The following is a 22,790-nucleotide window of genomic DNA, read 5'->3' on the forward strand; positions in this document are numbered from 1 at the left end:
TGGCCCGAAGAGATATCTCCTGAATCCAGCTTAAGCTGGAGTCTCCCAGGCTCATCTGGCATGTCTTCCCTGAAGTCTGCCAAAACCCACACCCTTGCATTTCCAGGGACTCCCCTTAGCCAGCTGGGCAGAAAACCCAGCATGCTTCAAACAAGCTGACAGACAAGCGGGAGAGGACTCACGGGCAGACGGCTTCCCTCAGGTCTCGGGTGGAGCTCTGGGACCACAGCAGCAACGGGCCATCCCAGCCCCTGGGCTCAGCAGCGCCCTCATTCTCAGGCCGGCGGCTCTGCCCTGAGGGGAGCAGGAACGTCACCAACTGCCGCAGGCGGACCTCAAGCCCCTCCCACTGCTGGAGCCTGACCTCCCCCGGCCCCACCCCTTCCCCTACCCCAGCAGGACGAGAGCTCGTCTTCCCCTGGCTTCCAACGTGAGGCCCGGCCCTGGGCCCCGATTGGGCACTGCCCCAGCCCGGAGCCAATCACAGTGGCCAGGGAGGTGGAACGCACCGATTGGCCAGGGCCAGGTCATGTGACCATACTCCCCAGGAAACTCAAAGATTACCAAGGTTCTCTAAGAAACCAATGAACAAAATTATCCACTAAAGGCAAACCATAATTTTTAATGAGGCCAATGTCACAGAAAAAAAAAATGCTCCACAATAAACTGCTCAAGGAAGCTACTAAATAAACTTTCAGAAAAGTTTAGTAGTTTTTTTTTTTTTTTTAAATAGGGTGACGGAGAGCTATACCTTTCCCATCTATGTGAATTTAGGTTTAAACTAGATTTCCCTTGGCTATTATATAAGACAAAAAAACCCACATCACCCACTTTCACTCCCCCCCACCCCCAAAATGTGTTTTAATCTATTGAATTTTTGTGTCCTCAGTTGTGTCTGATTCACGGCAACTCACCAACTCTACACAGCCAGGCTCTTCCGTCCATGGAATTCAGGGCAATTTTTTCTGTCCCAGTAAATGCCCACCCTGGGTGATCCAAAGGCAAGGGCTCCGAGGCTCCTGAGAGACTAACTCCTTTCAGCTGAGCACAGAGCTGGCTCCTCACTGGGATGCCTGTGGCCTGGGGCTCCCAGAGGGGAGAGCAGCACTCGCCCCACCGTGTGGTCACTGCTGGAAGTGCAGGCTGCTCCTCACTCCCCCTTGACAGTGTCCCTGAGGGCAGAACAGTGTGAATCGAATCAAGGTGGAAATGCAAACTCCAATGCAACCAACCTTCCCACAAGATCTCCAAAACCACTCAGGAACAGGGAATTGGAAACTGCAGGGGATGACATGAATGGAGATGGAGACTTGACACCTTACACCGAGTTCACTTCCAGTTATCCCTAGACAAACTTTCCATGAAAACTTGTCACAAATCTAGAAGAACAATGAGCAGAAACCGGACACGTGCTTTGAGTCTTCACACACAAAACTAAAAGGCAGTCCACAAAAAAAAACCCAGAGAATACAGTGGACTTTGCAAAATCAAAGATATCTACTGTGGGAAAGACCTCATTACAAAAGCAAAAGACAGGTCATACATCGCGAGACGAATGAGTGGAAACACAAAGCTTATCAAGGATGTGTCTCCAAACAGACAAAGAACGCCAACACAACAAGCCTGTGAAAACTAGGGAAAGGTCTGAAGGGACACCAGACGGAGGAAGACACACACAGAGTATCCCGGATGATGTCCAGCACTGAGGGCCTGAAGAAACAACAGTCTAGTTGCACCCCCTCAGGCCTGTGTGACCGTGGATGAGGCCTCTGTTTCCCGGTGGCTCTGAGACATGGACAGGGAGGAAGGGGAAGAGAAGTCACTTGCATTTCTAATACTCACAGCAAAGTCTTCCAATGAGAAGGGAATTATCACCCCCACTGACAATGCCATTCACTGAAGTGATATCCACGAGTCCATCTACCCCAGAAGGGAAGGATGGACCTGTTCTCACAAAACGGCGAGAGATGGAAGGAGGAAGATCAAGCCCACACCAATCACTGGAAAGAGAAGCTGTGCTCAGGGCTTGAAAGAATTCCTACTGGGAAAATCATGTCACAGCCCCACATGGCAATCCACAGCTTCCATGCTATTCCTCCCAAAATGCCAATGCATTTTCGCACCGAACAAAGAATTGCAAAAGGGGTACGGAAACAGAAAAGAGCCTACATTGTCAATACAATCCGACGAAAAAGCCCCGATACGGACATCCAAGGTTGTGTGAAAGGAAATTAGACGACCAAACTAGGATCCTCAGGAGAGTATCGGAGAAGGCAATGGCGACCCACTCCAGTACTCTTGCCTGGAAAATGTCCTGGACGGAGGAGCCTGGTAGGCTACAGGCCATGGGGTCTTGCAGAGTCAGACACGACTGAAGTGACTTAGCCGCAGCAGCAGCAGCAGGACAGTATGCTATTGGGAATACAACAACACACACAGATCCAGATCGATGGAATAAAGTTGAGGGTCCAGAAACAAACCCCAGCATCCATGGTCAACTCATCTCTGACACAGACGGTGAGAATATCCAAATGGGAACAAGAAAGCCTCTTCAATCAATGTCCATGGGAAAACCAGACAGCTACATCTGAAGAACGCTATTGGGTTTGATCTCATACCACCTCAATATCGGGGAAAAACCTCACCCTAAAGACTGATGTCATGAGATAGCTAGAAAGAAGCGTAGGTCAAAGGCTCCTTAACATCAGAGTCTCCTTGCCATTTGCTGGGCGGAGGTCGAAATGGGTCTCTTCAAGTAAGGGAAAGAGGTAAACGAAGTACACCACTGGGTTTCCATCCAATGGAACCTATTCACAACAGAGAGGCTAAGCATTCACAAATGCAAAAGATAGGAAACGGAACACGAGAGACTCCTTGCAAGTGGTGTATCTGAGAAGGGGTTCATATGGAAAGAGACGAAGAATGCACAGCACTCAGATTCCAAGAAACACCACCACCACCCTTGACCCTTCCCCCATGACCAACTCTGACCTAAAGCCTTTCTCTCCCTCTAACCTATCCCTAAAACATAACCCTCATCTAATCATATACATGTGCATCCCTAGCATCCATCCATCCATCCACACACGAGAGAGAAAGAGGAAGACACAGACGGAATTGAGAAAGGAAAAGAGAGGGACACAGCCAGAGAGAGACACGGAACCAAAGAGAGGAAAGGAGTCGATGGTCCAGACTATTCCTCAATCTGTCTCGAAGGTAGAAGCAATGACAGCGCCCTTCCACCCCAGAAGGGGGAAAAGGACGGAAGGTTTGGAGAGGAAAAGACAAGAACGCAGGGAGCCATTAGAAGCTCAGCCACCCGCAGAAGCCGAGCTGGGACCCTTGAACAGAATCTCAATGGAAACAGAGGACCAGAAAGTTGGCTACTCTTTTCTATAAGAGAGGGAGACCTTCGAGTCTTCCTTTCGGTCCTCCAACTTGGATGCGGGGTCTCAAAACAGTCAGGAGGGGGAGTGCCTTTTCCTGGGTTCCACGGCGCATCCAGGCCTCGTTCTGCCCCATTCTGTGCTGTGTCAGCCCTGGATGGAATCTTTCTTTCTGAAGTCTCAGCGCACGAGCTCCACGTGATATCGGCCCCAGGTGGAAAGGCATGGAGCTGCTCGTAGGCCGACAGACCTAGGAAGCAGATGGGAGAATGACCCCCACTCTGCAGATGGAGAGACTGGGGCAACCCTGAGGGGCATATGCTTGTCCAGGGCCACACCACTTATGAGAAGAAGGAGCCTGGTCTGAGAGCAGCATGGTCCTCGGAGCTCAGGCCCTGGCTGAACCCAGGCCTCCCCAGGGCTGTGGGCTGGGCCGTGTGGGTGTCATTGTGCCTGCACATGGCCTAAGGGGGGTGGTCGAGCAGTCAGAAACCCAGAGATTCCCTTGGGAAGTTTTGAGGAAGGGACCTCAGCACGAACCCCAGGAAATGATGTCACCTGCCGGCAACAGAACCCAACAGAACCCGCAATCCGGGTATCCAGGCCTCCAGAGCGGAGAGGAGCCCCCAGCCGGATCACTTGCTGCCAAGATGTTCTGCTGTTTGCCCCTGCCCAGAGGCCGGGGCCTCAGGAGAGCTCACAGGCAGTGTGCGTGGGCACCCTGTCGACGTTGGCTCAGGACACCCCCGAGAGGCCTCTGGCCCTTTGCCCGGAGAAACAGAAAGGTAACACGGGGAGCCCCAGGCCGGGCCAGGCCACCTCTCCCATGCCACCCGGAAACACCGGGTCCTTTGCCTGTGTGTGGGGATGCGGGTTTCTCGGGCTGTGTCTCCCTCAAGGAAGCCCAGGCGGATGTGGGGTCAGAAGCCTGTGGACAAGTTGTGCCCACACCCCAGGGGAGAGCAGGCTGGGCGGGATGGGGAGAGTGTGGGCAGCGCCGACCGGCCAGGCTGACCTCACACCCTCAGATGGGTCTCTTTCCTCCCGGGTGGGGATCTGAGCAGACACACGTCTCTGACCCTTCTGGGAAGAGAAGTTCGAGCAGGCAGAAGCAGCGGCTCCACTGGCCAGGCCCAGCTCGGAAAACTCCCAGCATGGCTGGCTGACGGTCACTGTCGTTGCAGAGCTTCCCACGTGATGAGGCCGAGGACGGGGACACCCCATCCAGCTCCCAGAGGGAGGGGTCGGAGCACCACCCGCCCGCCCGTGAGGCCCAGTGCAGGCTCCAGGTCAGCGTGCCCACGGAGGCATCAGCCCCACCGGGGGAGACGCGGAGGTGGGGAAGGCCTGCTGCCGAGACACCGCCCAGGATACAGCCGGCGGCCCAGTCTGAGGCTTCCACGGAGCTCAGCACACCCGGCTCCGACCCAGAGTCCAGAGAACCCCGGCCTCTGAGGCACCAGGAGGACCTGGAGCCCAGCACGCCACAGCACAGAGGTGAGGACGCTGGGGCTGGTGCACGGGAGTGTGTGGGGAGGGGTGCTGAGCTACACAGGGACGAGTCCTCGAAAGCTGCTGCTGGGCCTGCAGCAAGCGCTGGCCTCACACCCCCCGCCCCCCATCTTGCACACTTCAGTCCCAAAAGACATCTGACGCTGGGTATTCTTTGGGAACCTCTTGGAAGGTTTCTGTCCCGGGGTACGCACATGCCAAGGCTGGCCTGTGGGCAAACTTTGCTTCTCCCCCAGCTCTAGCACTGGCCTCCAACTGGAACCAGGCTCCACTTCCCAGACCTGTCCCCACACAGGTGGTGGCTCCAGGTGCAGGACCCAGGGATCCACCGAGGGCAGATGGAGAAGCGAGACTTGCCCTCGCAGAGACACCAGGCCAGCTGGGTACTGGCCAGCACACCGGGCAGATCGGATCTCCGTGCCTGCAGGACCCCCAGCCCCAGGCACTGATGTCCCACCCCCTCAGCGAGAACCTCCACCTCCACGTGCACCTCTACCTGCTCGGGCTTTGGCAAGAGAACCCGAGGCAGAGGAAGAGTCACCGCCTCGGCAGGGAGAGCCTGCCCTGGCTCCCGCGCAACACCCAGACGCCCACGATGACTCACCCAGCCCTGCAGGGAGAAAGAGCCCCCGCTCTGGACAGAGACCCAGAGCCCTTACCGGAAACACCACGTCCAGGGGAGCGGTCGGCTCTGCAGCCTCCATCCCTGTCTGCTCACCGTGGATGCCGGCAACTCGGTCTGCCCCCAGGGGACATGGAGTTCCTTTCCCCTGAACTGCTTTGCATGTGGTTTGTTTCCACCTTTCTGGTGATGTTTTATTTTTTGTATGGTTTCCTGGATTTTTGTTGGTTAAGTTGGGATTAGTAAACTGTTTCATCATTGTTGCAATCTGGGAACACTGTTGTGTAACTCTGGTGATACTGTGTTACCATCACCACTTTGTAGTTTCAGACCCGTTCCATCTTTATGCCCCACCCCCCAACAAAGCCTGGATTCAAGGCAAGCACGCCCTGTTCATCCCTCCCCCCGATCCTGAACACAATTTCATCTTTTCTTTCTGCATTCCTTCCTATATTCTTGGTGTCCCCAATCAGTGACTCTCAGCGAAATGACTGAAGGAGTGTTTTTCGGACTCTCCACCTACTGTAAGACTCCATTGGAGAGTTCTCATTTTTATGTCATTTGAACTAGCCTTTGATAGCTGAAAGGACGGTGTACGTCCTTTCAAGATACCATGTGCCAAACGAAGCCCTTTTGGCAACTGCCATCATTATCTCCAGGCAGGCATTGCTGTTTGAAGGGTGACATCTCAGCCAGAAGGCAGAGGCTGAGCTCCTCTTGTTGCACCAGCTCCCAAAAGAAGCCAAGAAAGGGAGCTGGAACAACAAACCACCCCCATGCCCAGGAAAGCGTTCTTCATGACAGAAGGCTAGAAAATGACCCAACATCCTTGTGGCCCAGAACCACTCTAGAAAATCACTGTTCCATAAAAAAGAGAAACACATGGGAAGTTCCAAGGAGAGGCAATGCCCATGGCCAGTGTACTTGAGAGACGGCCTGACCGCTCCGGGGAAGACACGCACCGACGGAACCCCTTGGGAAACAGCAGTGATAGTCCTCACCGTCGTAAGGGTTTCCTCTGGGGACAACCTGCCCTGGGCACCACACGAGGGAGCAGACCGGCTTCTCTTCCTCTGCCCCCACACCATTCACTCATGAAGGCAGCTCAGGTGTTCTCATGCCCTGCCTGCCTGCCTGCCTGGCTCATCCGTGAGCTGTGACCACCTCCAGGCTAGGACTCCACCTTTTCCTCTCTGTGTACCGTGAATCTGCACACAGTGGGCTTTCAGAACCTTAGGAGACTTGAGCCATTCCCGCTCGAGCCAGAACCCTCCCCAGGAAGGAAAACAGCTGTGGAGTCATTTTGGCCCCAGCACTGGTTCCGAAAGCCTGGCGGCTCCTACAGCCTCTACGGTGTGAAGAGGGAGGTCCCTTTTGACAGAGCTTTCCGGCTCTCAGATCTAAGCTGTTGTTTCACTGTCAGCTGTGTCTCTTCCGTTGCAGCCAGGTGGGCCACGCTGCTCCAAAGGAGCTCACAAGCTGAGTTTCAAGGGAGGACAGGGATGGCTACAACGTGCTGCAAACTGAGTGAGGGTCCCCACAATCCTCAGCAAAGGTCTGTGGTGTGCAAGTGGGGAGTAGAGGGCCCCCAAGTTCCAAAGGAAGGGAGGTAGTCGGGAGCTAAAGCCCTTGGCTGCTGTGGTAGCAGCTGCAGATGGCAGCCCGTCCACAGTGCACTTCAAATGAGGTCATATGAGCGGGACTCTGGAAATGGCTCCGAAATCGAGAGAAAGGGGTCAGGGTATGTGGGAATCCGGCGGGGGTGGGGGGTGGATGAAGGAAGGTGTCCCTCCTCTCTCCAGTGCAATTTGGTTTGGTGAGTCTCAAAGCTACCAGATGGCACTTCCCAAGTCAGGCCCCCGCAGGAATCAGGGTGGGCTGCCTGCCTCGGGCCCTGCCACAGGGACAAGCCACACCAGTGGCCTCCCTGAGCTCCAATGGCCGGATCTGGGGGGTTCTGTCTGGGTGCACACCTCCTTGCTGTGGCCAAGTTCCCCCCTTCTCTGAGCACCAGCTTCATCCTCTCGAATGAGGACATCAATTGCTACCTTGGCACGTTACTCTCTTCATCCTGTGAAGACTCATTAGGCTTATCCTACAATTACTAGCTGGCCCGAAGAGATATCTCCTGAATCCAGCTTAAGCTGGAGTCTCCCAGGCTCATCTGGCATGTCTTCCCTGAAGTCTGCCAAAACCCACACCCTTGCATTTCCAGGGACTCCCCTTAGCCAGCTGGGCAGAAAACCCAGCATGCTTCAAACAAGCTGACAGACAAGCGGGAGAGGACTCACGGGCAGACGGCTTCCCTCAGGTCTCGGGTGGAGCTCTGGGACCACAGCAGCAACGGGCCATCCCAGCCCCTGGGCTCAGCAGCGCCCTCATTCTCAGGCCGGCGGCTCTGCCCTGAGGGGAGCAGGAACGTCACCAACTGCCGCAGGCGGACCTCAAGCCCCTCCCACTGCTGGAGCCTGACCTCCCCCGGCCCCACCCCTTCCCCTACCCCAGCAGGACGAGAGCTCGTCTTCCCCTGGCTTCCAACGTGAGGCCCGGCCCTGGGCCCCGATTGGGCACTGCCCCAGCCCGGAGCCAATCACAGTGGCCAGGGAGGTGGAACGCACCGATTGGCCAGGGCCAGGTCATGTGACCATACTCCCCAGGAAACTCAAAGATTACCAAGGTTCTCTAAGAAACCAATGAACAAAATTATCCACTAAAGGCAAACCATAATTTTTAATGAGGCCAATGTCACAGAAAAAAAAAATGCTCCACAATAAACTGCTCAAGGAAGCTACTAAATAAACTTTCAGAAAAGTTTAGTAGTTTTTTTTTTTTTTTTAAATAGGGTGACGGAGAGCTATACCTTTCCCATCTATGTGAATTTAGGTTTAAACTAGATTTCCCTTGGCTATTATATAAGACAAAAAAACCCACATCACCCACTTTCACTCCCCCCCACCCCCAAAATGTGTTTTAATCTATTGAATTTTTGTGTCCTCAGTTGTGTCTGATTCACGGCAACTCACCAACTCTACACAGCCAGGCTCTTCCGTCCATGGAATTCAGGGCAATTTTTTCTGTCCCAGTAAATGCCCACCCTGGGTGATCCAAAGGCAAGGGCTCCGAGGCTCCTGAGAGACTAACTCCTTTCAGCTGAGCACAGAGCTGGCTCCTCACTGGGATGCCTGTGGCCTGGGGCTCCCAGAGGGGAGAGCAGCACTCGCCCCACCGTGTGGTCACTGCTGGAAGTGCAGGCTGCTCCTCACTCCCCCTTGACAGTGTCCCTGAGGGCAGAACAGTGTGAATCGAATCAAGGTGGAAATGCAAACTCCAATGCAACCAACCTTCCCACAAGATCTCCAAAACCACTCAGGAACAGGGAATTGGAAACTGCAGGGGATGACATGAATGGAGATGGAGACTTGACACCTTACACCGAGTTCACTTCCAGTTATCCCTAGACAAACTTTCCATGAAAACTTGTCACAAATCTAGAAGAACAATGAGCAGAAACCAGACACGTGCTTTGAGTCTTCACACACAAAACTAAAAGGCAGTCCACAAAAAAAACCCCAGAGAATACAGTGGACTTTGCAAAATCAAAGATATCTACTGTGGGAAAGACCTCATTACAAAAGCAAAAGACAGGTCATACATCGCGAGACGAATGAGTGGAAACACAAAGCTTATCAAGGATGTGTCTCCAAACAGACAAAGAACGCCAACACAACAAGCCTGTGAAAACTAGGGAAAGGTCTGAAGGGACACCAGACGGAGGAAGACACACACAGAGTATCCCGGATGATGTCCAGCACTGAGGGCCTGAAGAAACAACAGTCTAGTTGCACCCCCTCAGGCCTGTGTGACCGTGGATGAGGCCTCTGTTTCCCGGTGGCTCTGAGACATGGACAGGGAGGAAGGGGAAGAGAAGTCACTTGCATTTCTAATACTCACAGCAAAGTCTTCCAATGAGAAGGGAATTATCACCCCCACTGACAATGCCATTCACTGAAGTGATATCCACGAGTCCATCTACCCCAGAAGGGAAGGATGGACCTGTTCTCACAAAACGGCGAGAGATGGAAGGAGGAAGATCAAGCCCACACCAATCACTGGAAAGAGAAGCTGTGCTCAGGGCTTGAAAGAATTCCTACTGGGAAAATCATGTCACAGCCCCACATGGCAATCCACAGCTTCCATGCTATTCCTCCCAAAATGCCAATGCATTTTCGCACCGAACAAAGAATTGCAAAAGGGGTACGGAAACAGAAAAGAGCCTACATTGTCAATACAATCCGACGAAAAAGCCCCGATACGGACATCCAAGGTTGTGTGAAAGGAAATTAGACGACCAAACTAGGATCCTCAGGAGAGTATCGGAGAAGGCAATGGCGACCCACTCCAGTACTCTTGCCTGGAAAATGTCCTGGACGGAGGAGCCTGGTAGGCTACAGGCCATGGGGTCTTGCAGAGTCAGACACGACTGAAGTGACTTAGCCGCAGCAGCAGCAGCAGGACAGTATGCTATTGGGAATACAACAACACACACAGATCCAGATCGATGGAATAAAGTTGAGGGTCCAGAAACAAACCCCAGCATCCATGGTCAACTCATCTCTGACACAGACGGTGAGAATATCCAAATGGGAACAAGAAAGCCTCTTCAATCAATGTCCATGGGAAAACCAGACAGCTACATCTGAAGAACGCTATTGGGTTTGATCTCATACCACCTCAATATCGGGGAAAAACCTCACCCTAAAGACTGATGTCATGAGATAGCTAGAAAGAAGCGTAGGTCAAAGGCTCCTTAACATCAGAGTCTCCTTGCCATTTGCTGGGCGGAGGTCGAAATGGGTCTCTTCAAGTAAGGGAAAGAGGTAAACGAAGTACACCACTGGGTTTCCATCCAATGGAACCTATTCACAACAGAGAGGCTAAGCATTCACAAATGCAAAAGATAGGAAACGGAACACGAGAGACTCCTTGCAAGTGGTGTATCTGAGAAGGGGTTCATATGGAAAGAGACGAAGAATGCACAGCACTCAGATTCCAAGAAACACCACCACCACCCTTGACCCTTCCCCCATGACCAACTCTGACCTAAAGCCTTTCTCTCCCTCTAACCTATCCCTAAAACATAACCCTCATCTAATCATATACATGTGCATCCCTAGCATCCATCCATCCATCCACACACGAGAGAGAAAGAGGAAGACACAGACGGAATTGAGAAAGGAAAAGAGAGGGACACAGCCAGAGAGAGACACGGAACCAAAGAGAGGAAAGGAGTCGATGGTCCAGACTATTCCTCAATCTGTCTCGAAGGTAGAAGCAATGACAGCGCCCTTCCACCCCAGAAGGGGGAAAAGGACGGAAGGTTTGGAGAGGAAAAGACAAGAACGCAGGGAGCCATTAGAAGCTCAGCCACCCGCAGAAGCCGAGCTGGGACCCTTGAACAGAATCTCAATGGAAACAGAGGACCAGAAAGTTGGCTACTCTTTTCTATAAGAGAGGGAGACCTTCGAGTCTTCCTTTCGGTCCTCCAACTTGGATGCGGGGTCTCAAAACAGTCAGGAGGGGGAGTGCCTTTTCCTGGGTTCCACGGCGCATCCAGGCCTCGTTCTGCCCCATTCTGTGCTGTGTCAGCCCTGGATGGAATCTTTCTTTCTGAAGTCTCAGCGCACGAGCTCCACGTGATATCGGCCCCAGGTGGAAAGGCATGGAGCTGCTCGTAGGCCGACAGACCTAGGAAGCAGATGGGAGAATGACCCCCACTCTGCAGATGGAGAGACTGGGGCAACCCTGAGGGGCATATGCTTGTCCAGGGCCACACCACTTATGAGAAGAAGGAGCCTGGTCTGAGAGCAGCATGGTCCTCGGAGCTCAGGCCCTGGCTGAACCCAGGCCTCCCCAGGGCTGTGGGCTGGGCCGTGTGGGTGTCATTGTGCCTGCACATGGCCTAAGGGGGGTGGTCGAGCAGTCAGAAACTCAGAGATTCCCTTGGGAAGTTTTGAGGAAGGGACCTCAGCACGAACCCCAGGAAATGATGTCACCTGCTGGCAACAGAACCCAACAGAACCCGCAATCCGGGTATCCAGGCCTCCAGAGCGGAGAGGAGCCCCCAGCCAGATCACTTGCTGCCAAGATGTTCTGCTGTTTGCCCCTGCCCAGAGGCCGGGGCCTCAGGAGAGCTCACAGGCAGTGTGCGTGGGCACCCTGTCGACGTTGGCTCAGGACACCCCCGAGAGGCCTCTGGCCCTTTGCCCGGAGAAACAGAAAGGTAACACGGGGAGCCCCAGGCCGGGCCAGGCCACCTCTCCCATGCCACCCGGAAACACCGGGTCCTTTGCCTGTGTGTGGGGATGCGGGTTTCTCGGGCTGTGTCTCCCTCAAGGAAGCCCAGGCGGATGTGGGGTCAGAAGCCTGTGGACAAGTTGTGCCCACACCCCAGGGGAGAGCAGGCTGGGCGGGATGGGGAGAGTGTGGGCAGCGCCGACCGGCCAGGCTGACCTCACACCCTCAGATGGGTCTCTTTCCTCCCGGGTGGGGATCTGAGCAGACACACGTCTCTGACCCTTCTGGGAAGAGAAGTTCGAGCAGGCAGAAGCAGCGGCTCCACTGGCCAGGCCCAGCTCGGAAAACTCCCAGCATGGCTGGCTGACGGTCACTGTCGTTGCAGAGCTTCCCACGTGATGAGGCCGAGGACGGGGACACCCCATCCAGCTCCCAGAGGGAGGGGTCGGAGCACCACCCGCCCGCCCGTGAGGCCCAGTGCAGGCTCCAGGTCAGCGTGCCCACGGAGGCATCAGCCCCACCGGGGGAGACGCGGAGGTGGGGAAGGCCTGCTGCCGAGACACCGCCCAGGATACAGCCGGCGGCCCAGTCTGAGGCTTCCACGGAGCTCAGCACACCCGGCTCCGACCCAGAGTCCAGAGAACCCCGGCCTCTGAGGCACCAGGAGGACCTGGAGCCCAGCACGCCACAGCACAGAGGTGAGGACGCTGGGGCTGGTGCACGGGAGTGTGTGGGGAGGGGTGCTGAGCTACACAGGGACGAGTCCTCGAAAGCTGCTGCTGGGCCTGCAGCAAGCGCTGGCCTCACACCCCCCGCCCCCCATCTTGCACACTTCAGTCCCAAAAGACATCTGACGCTGGGTATTCTTTGGGAACCTCTTGGAAGGTTTCTGTCCCGGGGTACGCACATGCCAAGGCTGGCCTGTGGGCAAACTTTGCTTCTCCCCCAGCTCTAGCACTGGCCTCCAACTGGAACCAGGCTCCACTTCCCAGACCTGTCCCCACACAGGTGGTGGCTCCAGGTGCAGGACCCAGGGATCCACCGAGGGCAGATGGAGAAGCGAGACTTGCCCTCGCAGAGACACCAGGCCAGCTGGGTACTGGCCAGCACACCGGGCAGATCGGATCTCCGTGCCTGCAGGACCCCCAGCCCCAGGCACTGATGTCCCACCCCCTCAGCGAGAACCTCCACCTCCACGTGCACCTCTACCTGCTCGGGCTTTGGCAAGAGAACCCGAGGCAGAGGAAGAGTCACCGCCTCGGCAGGGAGAGCCTGCCCTGGCTCCCACGCAACACCCAGACGCCCACGATGACTCACCCAGCCCTGCAGGGAGAAAGAGCCCCCGCTCTGGACAGAGACCCAGAGCCCTTACCGGAAACACCACGTCCAGGGGAGCAGTCGGCTCTGCAGCCTCCATCCCTGTCTGCTCACCGTGGATGCCGGCAACTCGGTCTGCCCCCAGGGGACATGGAGTTCCTTTCCCCTGAACTGCTTTGCATGTGGTTTGTTTCCACCTTTCTGGTGACGTTTTATTTTTTGTATGGTTTCCTGGATTTTTGTTGGTTAAGTTGGGATTAGTAAACTGTTTCATCATTGTTGCAATCTGGGAACACTGTTGTGTAACTCTGGTGATACTGTGTTACCATCACCACTTTGTAGTTTCAGACCCGTTCCATCTTTATGCCCCACCCCCCAACAAAGCCTGGATTCAAGGCAAGCACGCCCTGTTCATCCCTCCCCCCGATCCTGAACACAATTTCATCTTTTCTTTCTGCATTCCTTCCTATATTCTTGGTGTCCCCAATCAGTGACTCTCAGCGAAATGACTGAAGGAGTGTTTTTCGGACTCTCCACCTACTGTAAGACTCCATTGGAGAGTTCTCATTTTTATGTCATTTGAACTAGCCTTTGATAGCTGAAAGGACGGTGTACGTCCTTTCAAGATACCATGTGCCAAACGAAGCCCTTTTGGCAACTGCCATCATTATCTCCAGGCAGGCATTGCTGTTTGAAGGGTGACATCTCAGCCAGAAGGCAGAGGCTGAGCTCCTCTTGTTGCACCAGCTCCCAAAAGAAGCCAAGAAAGGGAGCTGGAACAACAAACCACCCCCATGCCCAGGAAAGCGTTCTTCATGACAGAAGGCTAGAAAATGACCCAACATCCTTGTGGCCCAGAACCACTCTAGAAAATCACTGTTCCATAAAAAAGAGAAACACATGGGAAGTTCCAAGGAGAGGCAATGCCCATGGCCAGTGTACTTGAGAGACGGCCTGACCGCTCCGGGGAAGACACGCACCGACGGAACCCCTTGGGAAACAGCAGTGATAGTCCTCACCGTCGTAAGGGTTTCCTCTGGGGACAACCTGCCCTGGGCACCACACGAGGGAGCAGACCGGCTTCTCTTCCTCTGCCCCCACACCATTCACTCATGAAGGCAGCTCAGGTGTTCTCATGCCCTGCCTGCCTGCCTGCCTGGCTCATCCGTGAGCTGTGACCACCTCCAGGCTAGGACTCCACCTTTTCCTCTCTGTGTACCGTGAATCTGCACACAGTGGGCTTTCAGAACCTTAGGAGACTTGAGCCATTCCCGCTCGAGCCAGAACCCTCCCCAGGAAGGAAAACAGCTGTGGAGTCATTTTGGCCCCAGCACTGGTTCCGAAAGCCTGGCGGCTCCTACAGCCTCTACGGTGTGAAGAGGGAGGTCCCTTTTGACAGAGCTTTCCGGCTCTCAGATCTAAGCTGTTGTTTCACTGTCAGCTGTGTCTCTTCCGTTGCAGCCAGGTGGGCCACGCTGCTTCAAAGGAGCTCACAAGCTGAGTTTCAAGGGAGGACAGGGATGGCTACAACGTGCTGCAAACTGAGTGAGGGTCCCCACAATCCTCAGCAAAGGTCTGTGGTGTGCAAGTGGGGAGTAGAGGGCCCCCAAGTTCCAAAGGAAGGGAGGTAGTCGGGAGCTAAAGCCCTTGGCTGCTGTGGTAGCAGCTGCAGATGGCAGCCCGTCCACAGTGCACTTCAAATGAGGTCATATGAGCGGGACTCTGGAAATGGCTCCGAAATCGAGAGAAAGGGGTCAGGGTATGTGGGAATCCGGCGGGGGTGGGGGGTGGATGAAGGAAGGTGTCCCTCCTCTCTCCAGTGCAATTTGGTTTGGTGAGTCTCAAAGCTACCAGATGGCACTTCCCAAGTCAGGCCCCCGCAGGAATCAGGGTGGGCTGCCTGCCTCGGGCCCTGCCACAGGGACAAGCCACACCAGTGGCCTCCCTGAGCTCCAATGGCCGGATCTGGGGGGTTCTGTCTGGGTGCACACCTCCTTGCTGTGGCCAAGTTCCCCCCTTCTCTGAGCACCAGCTTCATCCTCTCGAATGAGGACATCAATTGCTACCTTGGCACGTTACTCTCTTCATCCTGTGAAGACTCATTAGGCTTATCCTACAATTACTAGCTGGCCCGAAGAGATATCTCCTGAATCCAGCTTAAGCTGGAGTCTCCCAGGCTCATCTGGCATGTCTTCCCTGAAGTCTGCCAAAACCCACACCCTTGCATTTCCAGGGACTCCCCTTAGCCAGCTGGGCAGAAAACCCAGCATGCTTCAAACAAGCTGACAGACAAGCGGGAGAGGACTCACGGGCAGACGGCTTCCCTCAGGTCTCGGGTGGAGCTCTGGGACCACAGCAGCAACGGGCCATCCCAGCCCCTGGGCTCAGCAGCGCCCTCATTCTCAGGCCGGCGGCTCTGCCCTGAGGGGAGCAGGAACGTCACCAACTGCCGCAGGCGGACCTCAAGCCCCTCCCACTGCTGGAGCCTGACCTCCCCCGGCCCCACCCCTTCCCCTACCCCAGCAGGACGAGAGCTCGTCTTCCCCTGGCTTCCAACGTGAGGCCCGGCCCTGGGCCCCGATTGGGCACTGCCCCAGCCCGGAGCCAATCACAGTGGCCAGGGAGGTGGAACGCACCGATTGGCCAGGGCCAGGTCATGTGACCATACTCCCCAGGAAACTCAAAGATTACCAAGGTTCTCTAAGAAACCAATGAACAAAATTATCCACTAAAGGCAAACCATAATTTTTAATGAGGCCAATGTCACAGAAAAAAAAAATGCTCCACAATAAACTGCTCAAGGAAGCTACTAAATAAACTTTCAGAAAAGTTTAGTAGTTTTTTTTTTTTTTTAAATAGGGTGACGGAGAGCTATACCTTTCCCATCTATGTGAATTTAGGTTTAAACTAGATTTCCCTTGGCTATTATATAAGACAAAAAAACCCACATCACCCACTTTCACTCCCCCCCACCCCCAAAATGTGTTTTAATCTATTGAATTTTTGTGTCCTCAGTTGTGTCTGATTCACGGCAACTCACCAACTCTACACAGCCAGGCTCTTCCGTCCATGGAATTCAGGGCAATTTTTTCTGTCCCAGTAAATGCCCACCCTGGGTGATCCAAAGGCAAGGGCTCCGAGGCTCCTGAGAGACTAACTCCTTTCAGCTGAGCACAGAGCTGGCTCCTCACTGGGATGCCTGTGGCCTGGGGCTCCCAGAGGGGAGAGCAGCACTCGCCCCACCGTGTGGTCACTGCTGGAAGTGCAGGCTGCTCCTCACTCCCCCTTGACAGTGTCCCTGAGGGCAGAACAGTGTGAATCGAATCAAGGTGGAAAGGCAAACTCCAATGCAACCAACCTTCCCACAAGATCTCCAAAACCACTCAGGAACAGGGAATTGGAAACTGCAGGGGATGACATGAATGGAGATGGAGACTTGACACCTTACACCGAGTTCACTTCCAGTTATCCCTAGACAAACTTTCCATGAAAACTTGTCACAAATCTAGAAGAACAATGAGCAGAAACCGGACACGTGCTTTGAGTCTTCACACACAAAACTAAAAGGCAGTCCACAAAAAAAAACCCAGAGAATACAGTGGACTTTGCAAAATCAAAGATATCTACTGTGGGAAAGACCTCATTACAAAAGCAAAAGACAGGTCATACATCGCGAGACGAATGAGTGGAAACACAAAGCTTATCAAGGATGTGTCTCCAAACAGACAAAGAACGCCAACACAACAAGCCTGTGAAAACTAGGGAAAGGTCTGAAGGGACACCAGACGGAGGAAGACACACACAGAGTATCCCGGATGATGTCCAGCACTGAGGGCCTGAAGAAACAACAGTCTAGTTGCACCCCCTCAGGCCTGTGTGACCGTGGATGAGGCCTCTGTTTCCCGGTGGCTCTGAGACATGGACAGGGAGGAAGGGGAAGAGAAGTCACTTGCATTTCTAATACTCACAGCAAAGTCTTCCAATGAGAAGGGAATTATCACCCCCACTGACAATGCCATTCACTGAAGTGATATCCACGAGTCCATCTACCCCAGAAGGGAAGGATGGACCTGTTCTCACAAAACGGCGAGAGATGGAAGGAGGAAGATCAAGCCCACACCAATCACTGGAAAGAGAAGCTGTGCTCAGGGCTTGAAAGAATTCCTATAGGGAAAATCATGTCACAGCCCCACATGGCAATCCACAGCTTCCATGCTATTCCTCCCAAAATGCCAATGCATTTTCGCACCGAACAAAGAATTGCAAAAGGGGTACGGAAACAGAAAAGAGCCTACATTGTCAATACAATCCGACGAAAAAGCCCCGATACGGACATCCAAGGTTGTGTGAAAGGAAATTAGACGACCAAACTAGGATCCTCAGGAGAGTATCGGAGAAGGCAATGGCGACCCACTCCAGTACTCTTGCCTGGAAAATGTCCTGGACGGAGGAGCCTGGTAGGCTACAGGCCATGGGGTCTTGCAGAGTCAGACACGACTGAAGTGACTTAGCCGCAGCAGCAGCAGCAGGACAGTATGCTATTGGGAATACAACAACACACACAGATCCAGATCGATGGAATAAAGTTGAGGGTCCAGAAACAAACCCCAGCATCCATGGTCAACTCATCTCTGACACAGACGGTGAGAATATCCAAATGGGAACAAGAAAGCCTCTTCAATCAATGTCCATGGGAAAACCAGACAGCTACATCTGAAGAACGCTATTGGGTTTGATCTCATACCACCTCAATATCGGGGAAAAACCTCACCCTAAAGACTGATGTCATGAGATAGCTAGAAAGAAGCGTAGGTCAAAGGCTCCTTAACATCAGAGTCTCCTTGCCATTTGCTGGGCGGAGGTCGAAATGGGTCTCTTCAAGTAAGGGAAAGAGGTAAACGAAGTACACCACTGGGTTTCCATCCAATGGAACCTATTCACAACAGAGAGGCTAAGCATTCACAAATGCAAAAGATAGGAAACGGAACACGAGAGACTCCTTGCAAGTGGTGTATCTGAGAAGGGGTTCATATGGAAAGAGACGAAGAATGCACAGCACTCAGATTCCAAGAAACACCACCACCACCCTTGACCCTTCCCCCATGACCAACTCTGACCTAAAGCCTTTCTCTCCCTCTAACCTATCCCTAAAACATAACCCTCATCTAATCATATACATGTGCATCCCTAGCATCCATCCATCCATCCACACACGAGAGAGAAAGAGGAAGACACAGACGGAATTGAGAAAGGAAAAGAGAGGGACACAGCCAGAGAGAGACACGGAACCAAAGAGAGGAAAGGAGTCGATGGTCCAGACTATTCCTCAATCTGTCTCGAAGGTAGAAGCAATGACAGCGCCCTTCCACCCCAGAAGGGGGAAAAGGACGGAAGGTTTGGAGAGGAAAAGACAAGAACGCAGGGAGCCATTAGAAGCTCAGCCACCCGCAGAAGCCGAGCTGGGACCCTTGAACAGAATCTCAATGGAAACAGAGGACCAGAAAGTTGGCTACTCTTTTCTATAAGAGAGGGAGACCTTCGAGTCTTCCTTTCGGTCCTCCAACTTGGATGCGGGGTCTCAAAACAGTCAGGAGGGGGAGTGCCTTTTCCTGGGTTCCACGGCGCATCCAGGCCTCGTTCTGCCCCATTCTGTGCTGTGTCAGCCCTGGATGGAATCTTTCTTTCTGAAGTCTCAGCGCACGAGCTCCACGTGATATCGGCCCCAGGTGGAAAGGCATGGAGCTGCTCGTAGGCCGACAGACCTAGGAAGCAGATGGGAGAATGACCCCCACTCTGCAGATGGAGAGACTGGGGCAACCCTGAGGGGCATATGCTTGTCCAGGGCCACACCACTTATGAGAAGAAGGAGCCTGGTCTGAGAGCAGCATGGTCCTCGGAGCTCAGGCCCTGGCTGAACCCAGGCCTCCCCAGGGCTGTGGGCTGGGCCGTGTGGGTGTCATTGTGCCTGCACATGGCCTAAGGGGGGTGGTCGAGCAGTCAGAAACCCAGAGATTCCCTTGGGAAGTTTTGAGGAAGGGACCTCAGCACGAACCCCAGGAAATGATGTCACCTGCCGGCAACAGAACCCAACAGAACCCGCAATCCGGGTATCCAGGCCTCCAGAGCGGAGAGGAGCCCCCAGCCAGATCACTTGCTGCCAAGATGTTCTGCTGTTTGCCCCTGCCCAGAGGCCGGGGCCTCAGGAGAGCTCACAGGCAGTGTGCGTGGGCACCCTGTCGACGTTGGCTCAGGACACCCCCGAGAGGCCTCTGGCCCTTTGCCCGGAGAAACAGAAAGGTAACACGGGGAGCCCCAGGCCGGGCCAGGCCACCTCTCCCATGCCACCCGGAAACACCGGGTCCTTTGCCTGTGTGTGGGGATGCGGGTTTCTCGGGCTGTGTCTCCCTCAAGGAAGCCCAGGCGGATGTGGGGTCAGAAGCCTGTGGACAAGTTGTGCCCACACCCCAGGGGAGAGCAGGCTGGGCGGGATGGGGAGAGTGTGGGCAGCGCCGACCGGCCAGGCTGACCTCACACCCTCAGATGGGTCTCTTTCCTCCCGGGTGGGGATCTGAGCAGACACACGTCTCTGACCCTTCTGGGAAGAGAAGTTCGAGCAGGCAGAAGCAGCGGCTCCACTGGCCAGGCCCAGCTCGGAAAACTCCCAGCATGGCTGGCTGACGGTCACTGTCGTTGCAGAGCTTCCCACGTGATGAGGCCGAGGACGGGGACACCCCATCCAGCTCCCAGAGGGAGGGGTCGGAGCACCACCCGCCCGCCCGTGAGGCCCAGTGCAGGCTCCAGGTCAGCGTGCCCACGGAGGCATCAGCCCCACCGGGGGAGACGCGGAGGTGGGGAAGGCCTGCTGCCGAGACACCGCCCAGGATACAGCCGGCGGCCCAGTCTGAGGCTTCCACGGAGCTCAGCACACCCGGCTCCGACCCAGAGTCCAGAGAACCCCGGCCTCTGAGGCACCAGGAGGACCTGGAGCCCAGCACGCCACAGCACAGAGGTGAGGACGCTGGGGCTGGTGCACGGGAGTGTGTGGGGAGGGGTGCTGAGCTACACAGGGACGAGTCCTCGAAAGCTGCTGCTGGGCCTGCAGCAAGCGCTGGCCTCACACCCCCCGCCCCCCATCTTGCACACTTCAGTCCCAAAAGACATCTGACGCTGGGTATTCTTTGGGAACCTCTTGGAAGGTTTCTGTCCCGGGGTACGCACATGCCAAGGCTGGCCTGTGGGCAAACTTTGCTTCTCCCCCAGCTCTAGCACTGGCCTCCAACTGGAACCAGGCTCCACTTCCCAGACCTGTCCCCACACAGGTGGTGGCTCCAGGTGCAGGACCCAGGGATCCACCGAGGGCAGATGGAGAAGCGAGACTTGCCCTCGCAGAGACACCAGGCCAGCTGGGTACTGGCCAGCACACCGGGCAGATCGGATCTCCGTGCCTGCAGGACCCCCAGCCCCAGGCACTGATGTCCCACCCCCTCAGCGAGAACCTCCACCTCCACGTGCACCTCTACCTGCTCGGGCTTTGGCAAGAGAACCCGAGGCAGAGGAAGAGTCACCGCCTCGGCAGGGAGAGCCTGCCCTGGCTCCCGCGCAACACCCAGACGCCCACGATGACTCACCCAGCCCTGCAGGGAGAAAGAGCCCCCGCTCTGGACAGAGACCCAGAGCCCTTACCGGAAACACCACGTCCAGGGGAGCGGTCGGCTCTGCAGCCTCCATCCCTGTCTGCTCACCGTGGATGCCGGCAACTCGGTCTGCCCCCAGGGGACATGGAGTTCCTTTCCCCTGAACTGCTTTGCATGTGGTTTGTTTCCACCTTTCTGGTGATGTTTTATTTTTTGTATGGTTTCCTGGATTTTTGTTGGTTAAGTTGGGATTAGTAAACTGTTTCATCATTGTTGCAATCTGGGAACACTGTTGTGTAACTCTGGTGATACTGTGTTACCATCACCACTTTGTAGTTTCAGACCCGTTCCATCTTTATGCCCCACCCCCCAACAAAGCCTGGATTCAAGGCAAGCACGCCCTGTTCATCCCTCCCCCCGATCCTGAACACAATTTCATCTTTTCTTTCTGCATTCCTTCCTATATTCTTGGTGTCCCCAATCAGTGACTCTCAGCGAAATGACTGAAGGAGTGTTTTTCGGACTCTCCACCTACTGTAAGACTCCATTGGAGAGTTCTCATTTTTATGTCATTTGAACTAGCCTTTGATAGCTGAAAGGACGGTGTACGTCCTTTCAAGATACCATGTGCCAAACGAAGCCCTTTTGGCAACTGCCATCATTATCTCCAGGCAGGCATTGCTGTTTGAAGGGTGACATCTCAGCCAGAAGGCAGAGGCTGAGCTCCTCTTGTTGCACCAGCTCCCAAAAGAAGCCAAGAAAGGGAGCTGGAACAACAAACCACCCCCATGCCCAGGAAAGCGTTCTTCATGACAGAAGGCTAGAAAATGACCCAACATCCTTGTGGCCCAGAACCACTCTAGAAAATCACTGTTCCATAAAAAAGAGAAACACATGGGAAGTTCCAAGGAGAGGCAATGCCCATGGCCAGTGTACTTGAGAGACGGCCTGACCGCTCCGGGGAAGACACGCACCGACGGAACCCCTTGGGAAACAGCAGTGATAGTCCTCACCGTCGTAAGGGTTTCCTCTGGGGACAACCTGCCCTGGGCACCACACGAGGGAGCAGACCGGCTTCTCTTCCTCTGCCCCCACACCATTCACTCATGAAGGCAGCTCAGGTGTTCTCATGCCCTGCCTGCCTGCCTGCCTGGCTCATCCGTGAGCTGTGACCACCTCCAGGCTAGGACTCCACCTTTTCCTCTCTGTGTACCGTGAATCTGCACACAGTGGGCTTTCAGAACCTTAGGAGACTTGAGCCATTCCCGCTCGAGCCAGAACCCTCCCCAGGAAGGAAAACAGCTGTGGAGTCATTTTGGCCCCAGCACTGGTTCCGAAAGCCTGGCGGCTCCTACAGCCTCTACGGTGTGAAGAGGGAGGTCCCTTTTGACAGAGCTTTCCGGCTCTCAGATCTAAGCTGTTGTTTCACTGTCAGCTGTGTCTCTTCCGTTGCAGCCAGGTGGGCCACGCTGCTCCAAAGGAGCTCACAAGCTGAGTTTCAAGGGAGGACAGGGATGGCTACAACGTGCTGCAAACTGAGTGAGGGTCCCCACAATCCTCAGCAAAGGTCTGTGGTGTGCAAGTGGGGAGTAGAGGGCCCCCAAGTTCCAAAGGAAGGGAGGTAGTCGGGAGCTAAAGCCCTTGGCTGCTGTGGTAGCAGCTGCAGATGGCAGCCCGTCCACAGTGCACTTCAAATGAGGTCATATGAGCGGGACTCTGGAAATGGCTCCGAAATCGAGAGAAAGGGGTCAGGGTATGTGGGAATCCGGCGGGGGTGGGGGGTGGATGAAGGAAGGTGTCCCTCCTCTCTCCAGTGCAATTTGGTTTGGTGAGTCTCAAAGCTACCAGATGGCACTTCCCAAGTCAGGCCCCCGCAGGAATCAGGGTGGGCTGCCTGCCTCGGGCCCTGCCACAGGGACAAGCCACACCAGTGGCCTCCCTGAGCTCCAATGGCCGGATCTGGGGGGTTCTGTCTGGGTGCACACCTCCTTGCTGTGGCCAAGTTCCCCCCTTCTCTGAGCACCA

General features: G+C 54.8%; 2 protein-coding genes and 1 long non-coding RNA gene across 5 annotated transcripts in view; 2 read left to right on the plus strand and 1 right to left on the minus strand.

The window, feature by feature from the left end:
• Positions 1 to 597: 597 nt before the first annotated feature.
• LOC145527607 (uncharacterized) overlaps positions 598 to 22,790 on the minus strand; it is a 53,128-nt gene continuing 30,935 nt past the window's right edge. The window contains exons 14-21 of the long non-coding RNA XR_014069769.1: positions 18,668 to 18,893; positions 16,172 to 16,429; positions 15,441 to 15,552; positions 11,040 to 11,265; positions 8,544 to 8,801; positions 4,402 to 7,923; positions 3,411 to 3,636; positions 598 to 1,172 (exon numbers count right to left, since the gene is read on the minus strand). This is a non-coding gene — a long non-coding RNA (uncharacterized LOC145527607). The remainder of the gene's footprint in view (positions 1,173 to 3,410; positions 3,637 to 4,401; positions 7,924 to 8,543; positions 8,802 to 11,039; positions 11,266 to 15,440; positions 15,553 to 16,171; positions 16,430 to 18,667; positions 18,894 to 22,790) is intronic.
• On the plus strand, positions 604 to 5,787 carry LOC145527463 (uncharacterized). Its single transcript, XM_081545522.1, has 3 exons — positions 604 to 4,171; positions 4,571 to 4,883; positions 5,135 to 5,787. The coding sequence occupies exons 1-3, from the start codon at positions 3,761 to 3,763 to the stop codon at positions 5,761 to 5,763; spliced, it is 1,353 nt and encodes a 450-aa protein (XP_081401648.1). The 5' UTR covers positions 604 to 3,760; the 3' UTR covers positions 5,764 to 5,787.
• On the plus strand, positions 11,608 to 21,044 carry LOC145527452 (uncharacterized). Of its 3 annotated transcripts, XM_081545499.1 has the most exons (5): positions 11,608 to 11,800; positions 12,200 to 12,512; positions 14,593 to 14,704; positions 16,147 to 20,140; positions 20,392 to 21,044. In XM_081545499.1, the coding sequence occupies exons 1-4, from the start codon at positions 11,666 to 11,668 to the stop codon at positions 16,154 to 16,156; spliced, it is 570 nt and encodes a 189-aa protein (XP_081401625.1). In that variant the 5' UTR covers positions 11,608 to 11,665; the 3' UTR covers positions 16,157 to 20,140; positions 20,392 to 21,044. The 3 variants fall into 3 exon arrangements, with proteins under 3 accessions (XP_081401625.1, XP_081401622.1, XP_081401623.1); XM_081545496.1 differs by lacking the exons at positions 11,608 to 11,800; positions 12,200 to 12,512; positions 14,593 to 14,704 and having other exon boundaries at positions 15,976 to 19,428; positions 19,828 to 20,140; XM_081545497.1 differs by lacking the exons at positions 11,608 to 11,800; positions 12,200 to 12,512; positions 14,593 to 14,704 and having other exon boundaries at positions 15,976 to 19,428; positions 19,828 to 20,140; positions 20,451 to 21,044.

Source organism: Giraffa tippelskirchi, chromosome 11 (assembly GCF_054371585.1).
Source record: "Giraffa tippelskirchi isolate mGirTip1 chromosome 11, T2T-mGirTip1v1.2.pri, whole genome shotgun sequence".
NCBI classification, from domain to species: Eukaryota; Metazoa; Chordata; class Mammalia; order Artiodactyla; family Giraffidae; genus Giraffa; species Giraffa tippelskirchi.

What these genes read in the sequence shown, in the direction of transcription:
- LOC145527463 (XM_081545522.1), top strand. Translation starts at nt 3,761, where the DNA reads ATGGTCCTCGGAGCTCAGGCCCTGGCTGAACCCAGGCCTCCCCAGGGC. An exon ending in TTGCCCGGAGAAACAGAAAG is followed by an intron (nt 4,172 to 4,570) that starts GTAACACGGGGA and finishes CTGTCGTTGCAG; the next exon opens with AGCTTCCCACGTGATGAGGC. An exon ending in CAGCACGCCACAGCACAGAG is followed by an intron (nt 4,884 to 5,134) that starts GTGAGGACGCTG and finishes CTTCTCCCCCAG; the next exon opens with CTCTAGCACTGGCCTCCAAC.
- LOC145527452 (XM_081545496.1), top strand. Translation starts at nt 19,018, where the DNA reads ATGGTCCTCGGAGCTCAGGCCCTGGCTGAACCCAGGCCTCCCCAGGGC. An exon ending in TTGCCCGGAGAAACAGAAAG is followed by an intron (nt 19,429 to 19,827) that starts GTAACACGGGGA and finishes CTGTCGTTGCAG; the next exon opens with AGCTTCCCACGTGATGAGGC. An exon ending in CAGCACGCCACAGCACAGAG is followed by an intron (nt 20,141 to 20,391) that starts GTGAGGACGCTG and finishes CTTCTCCCCCAG; the next exon opens with CTCTAGCACTGGCCTCCAAC.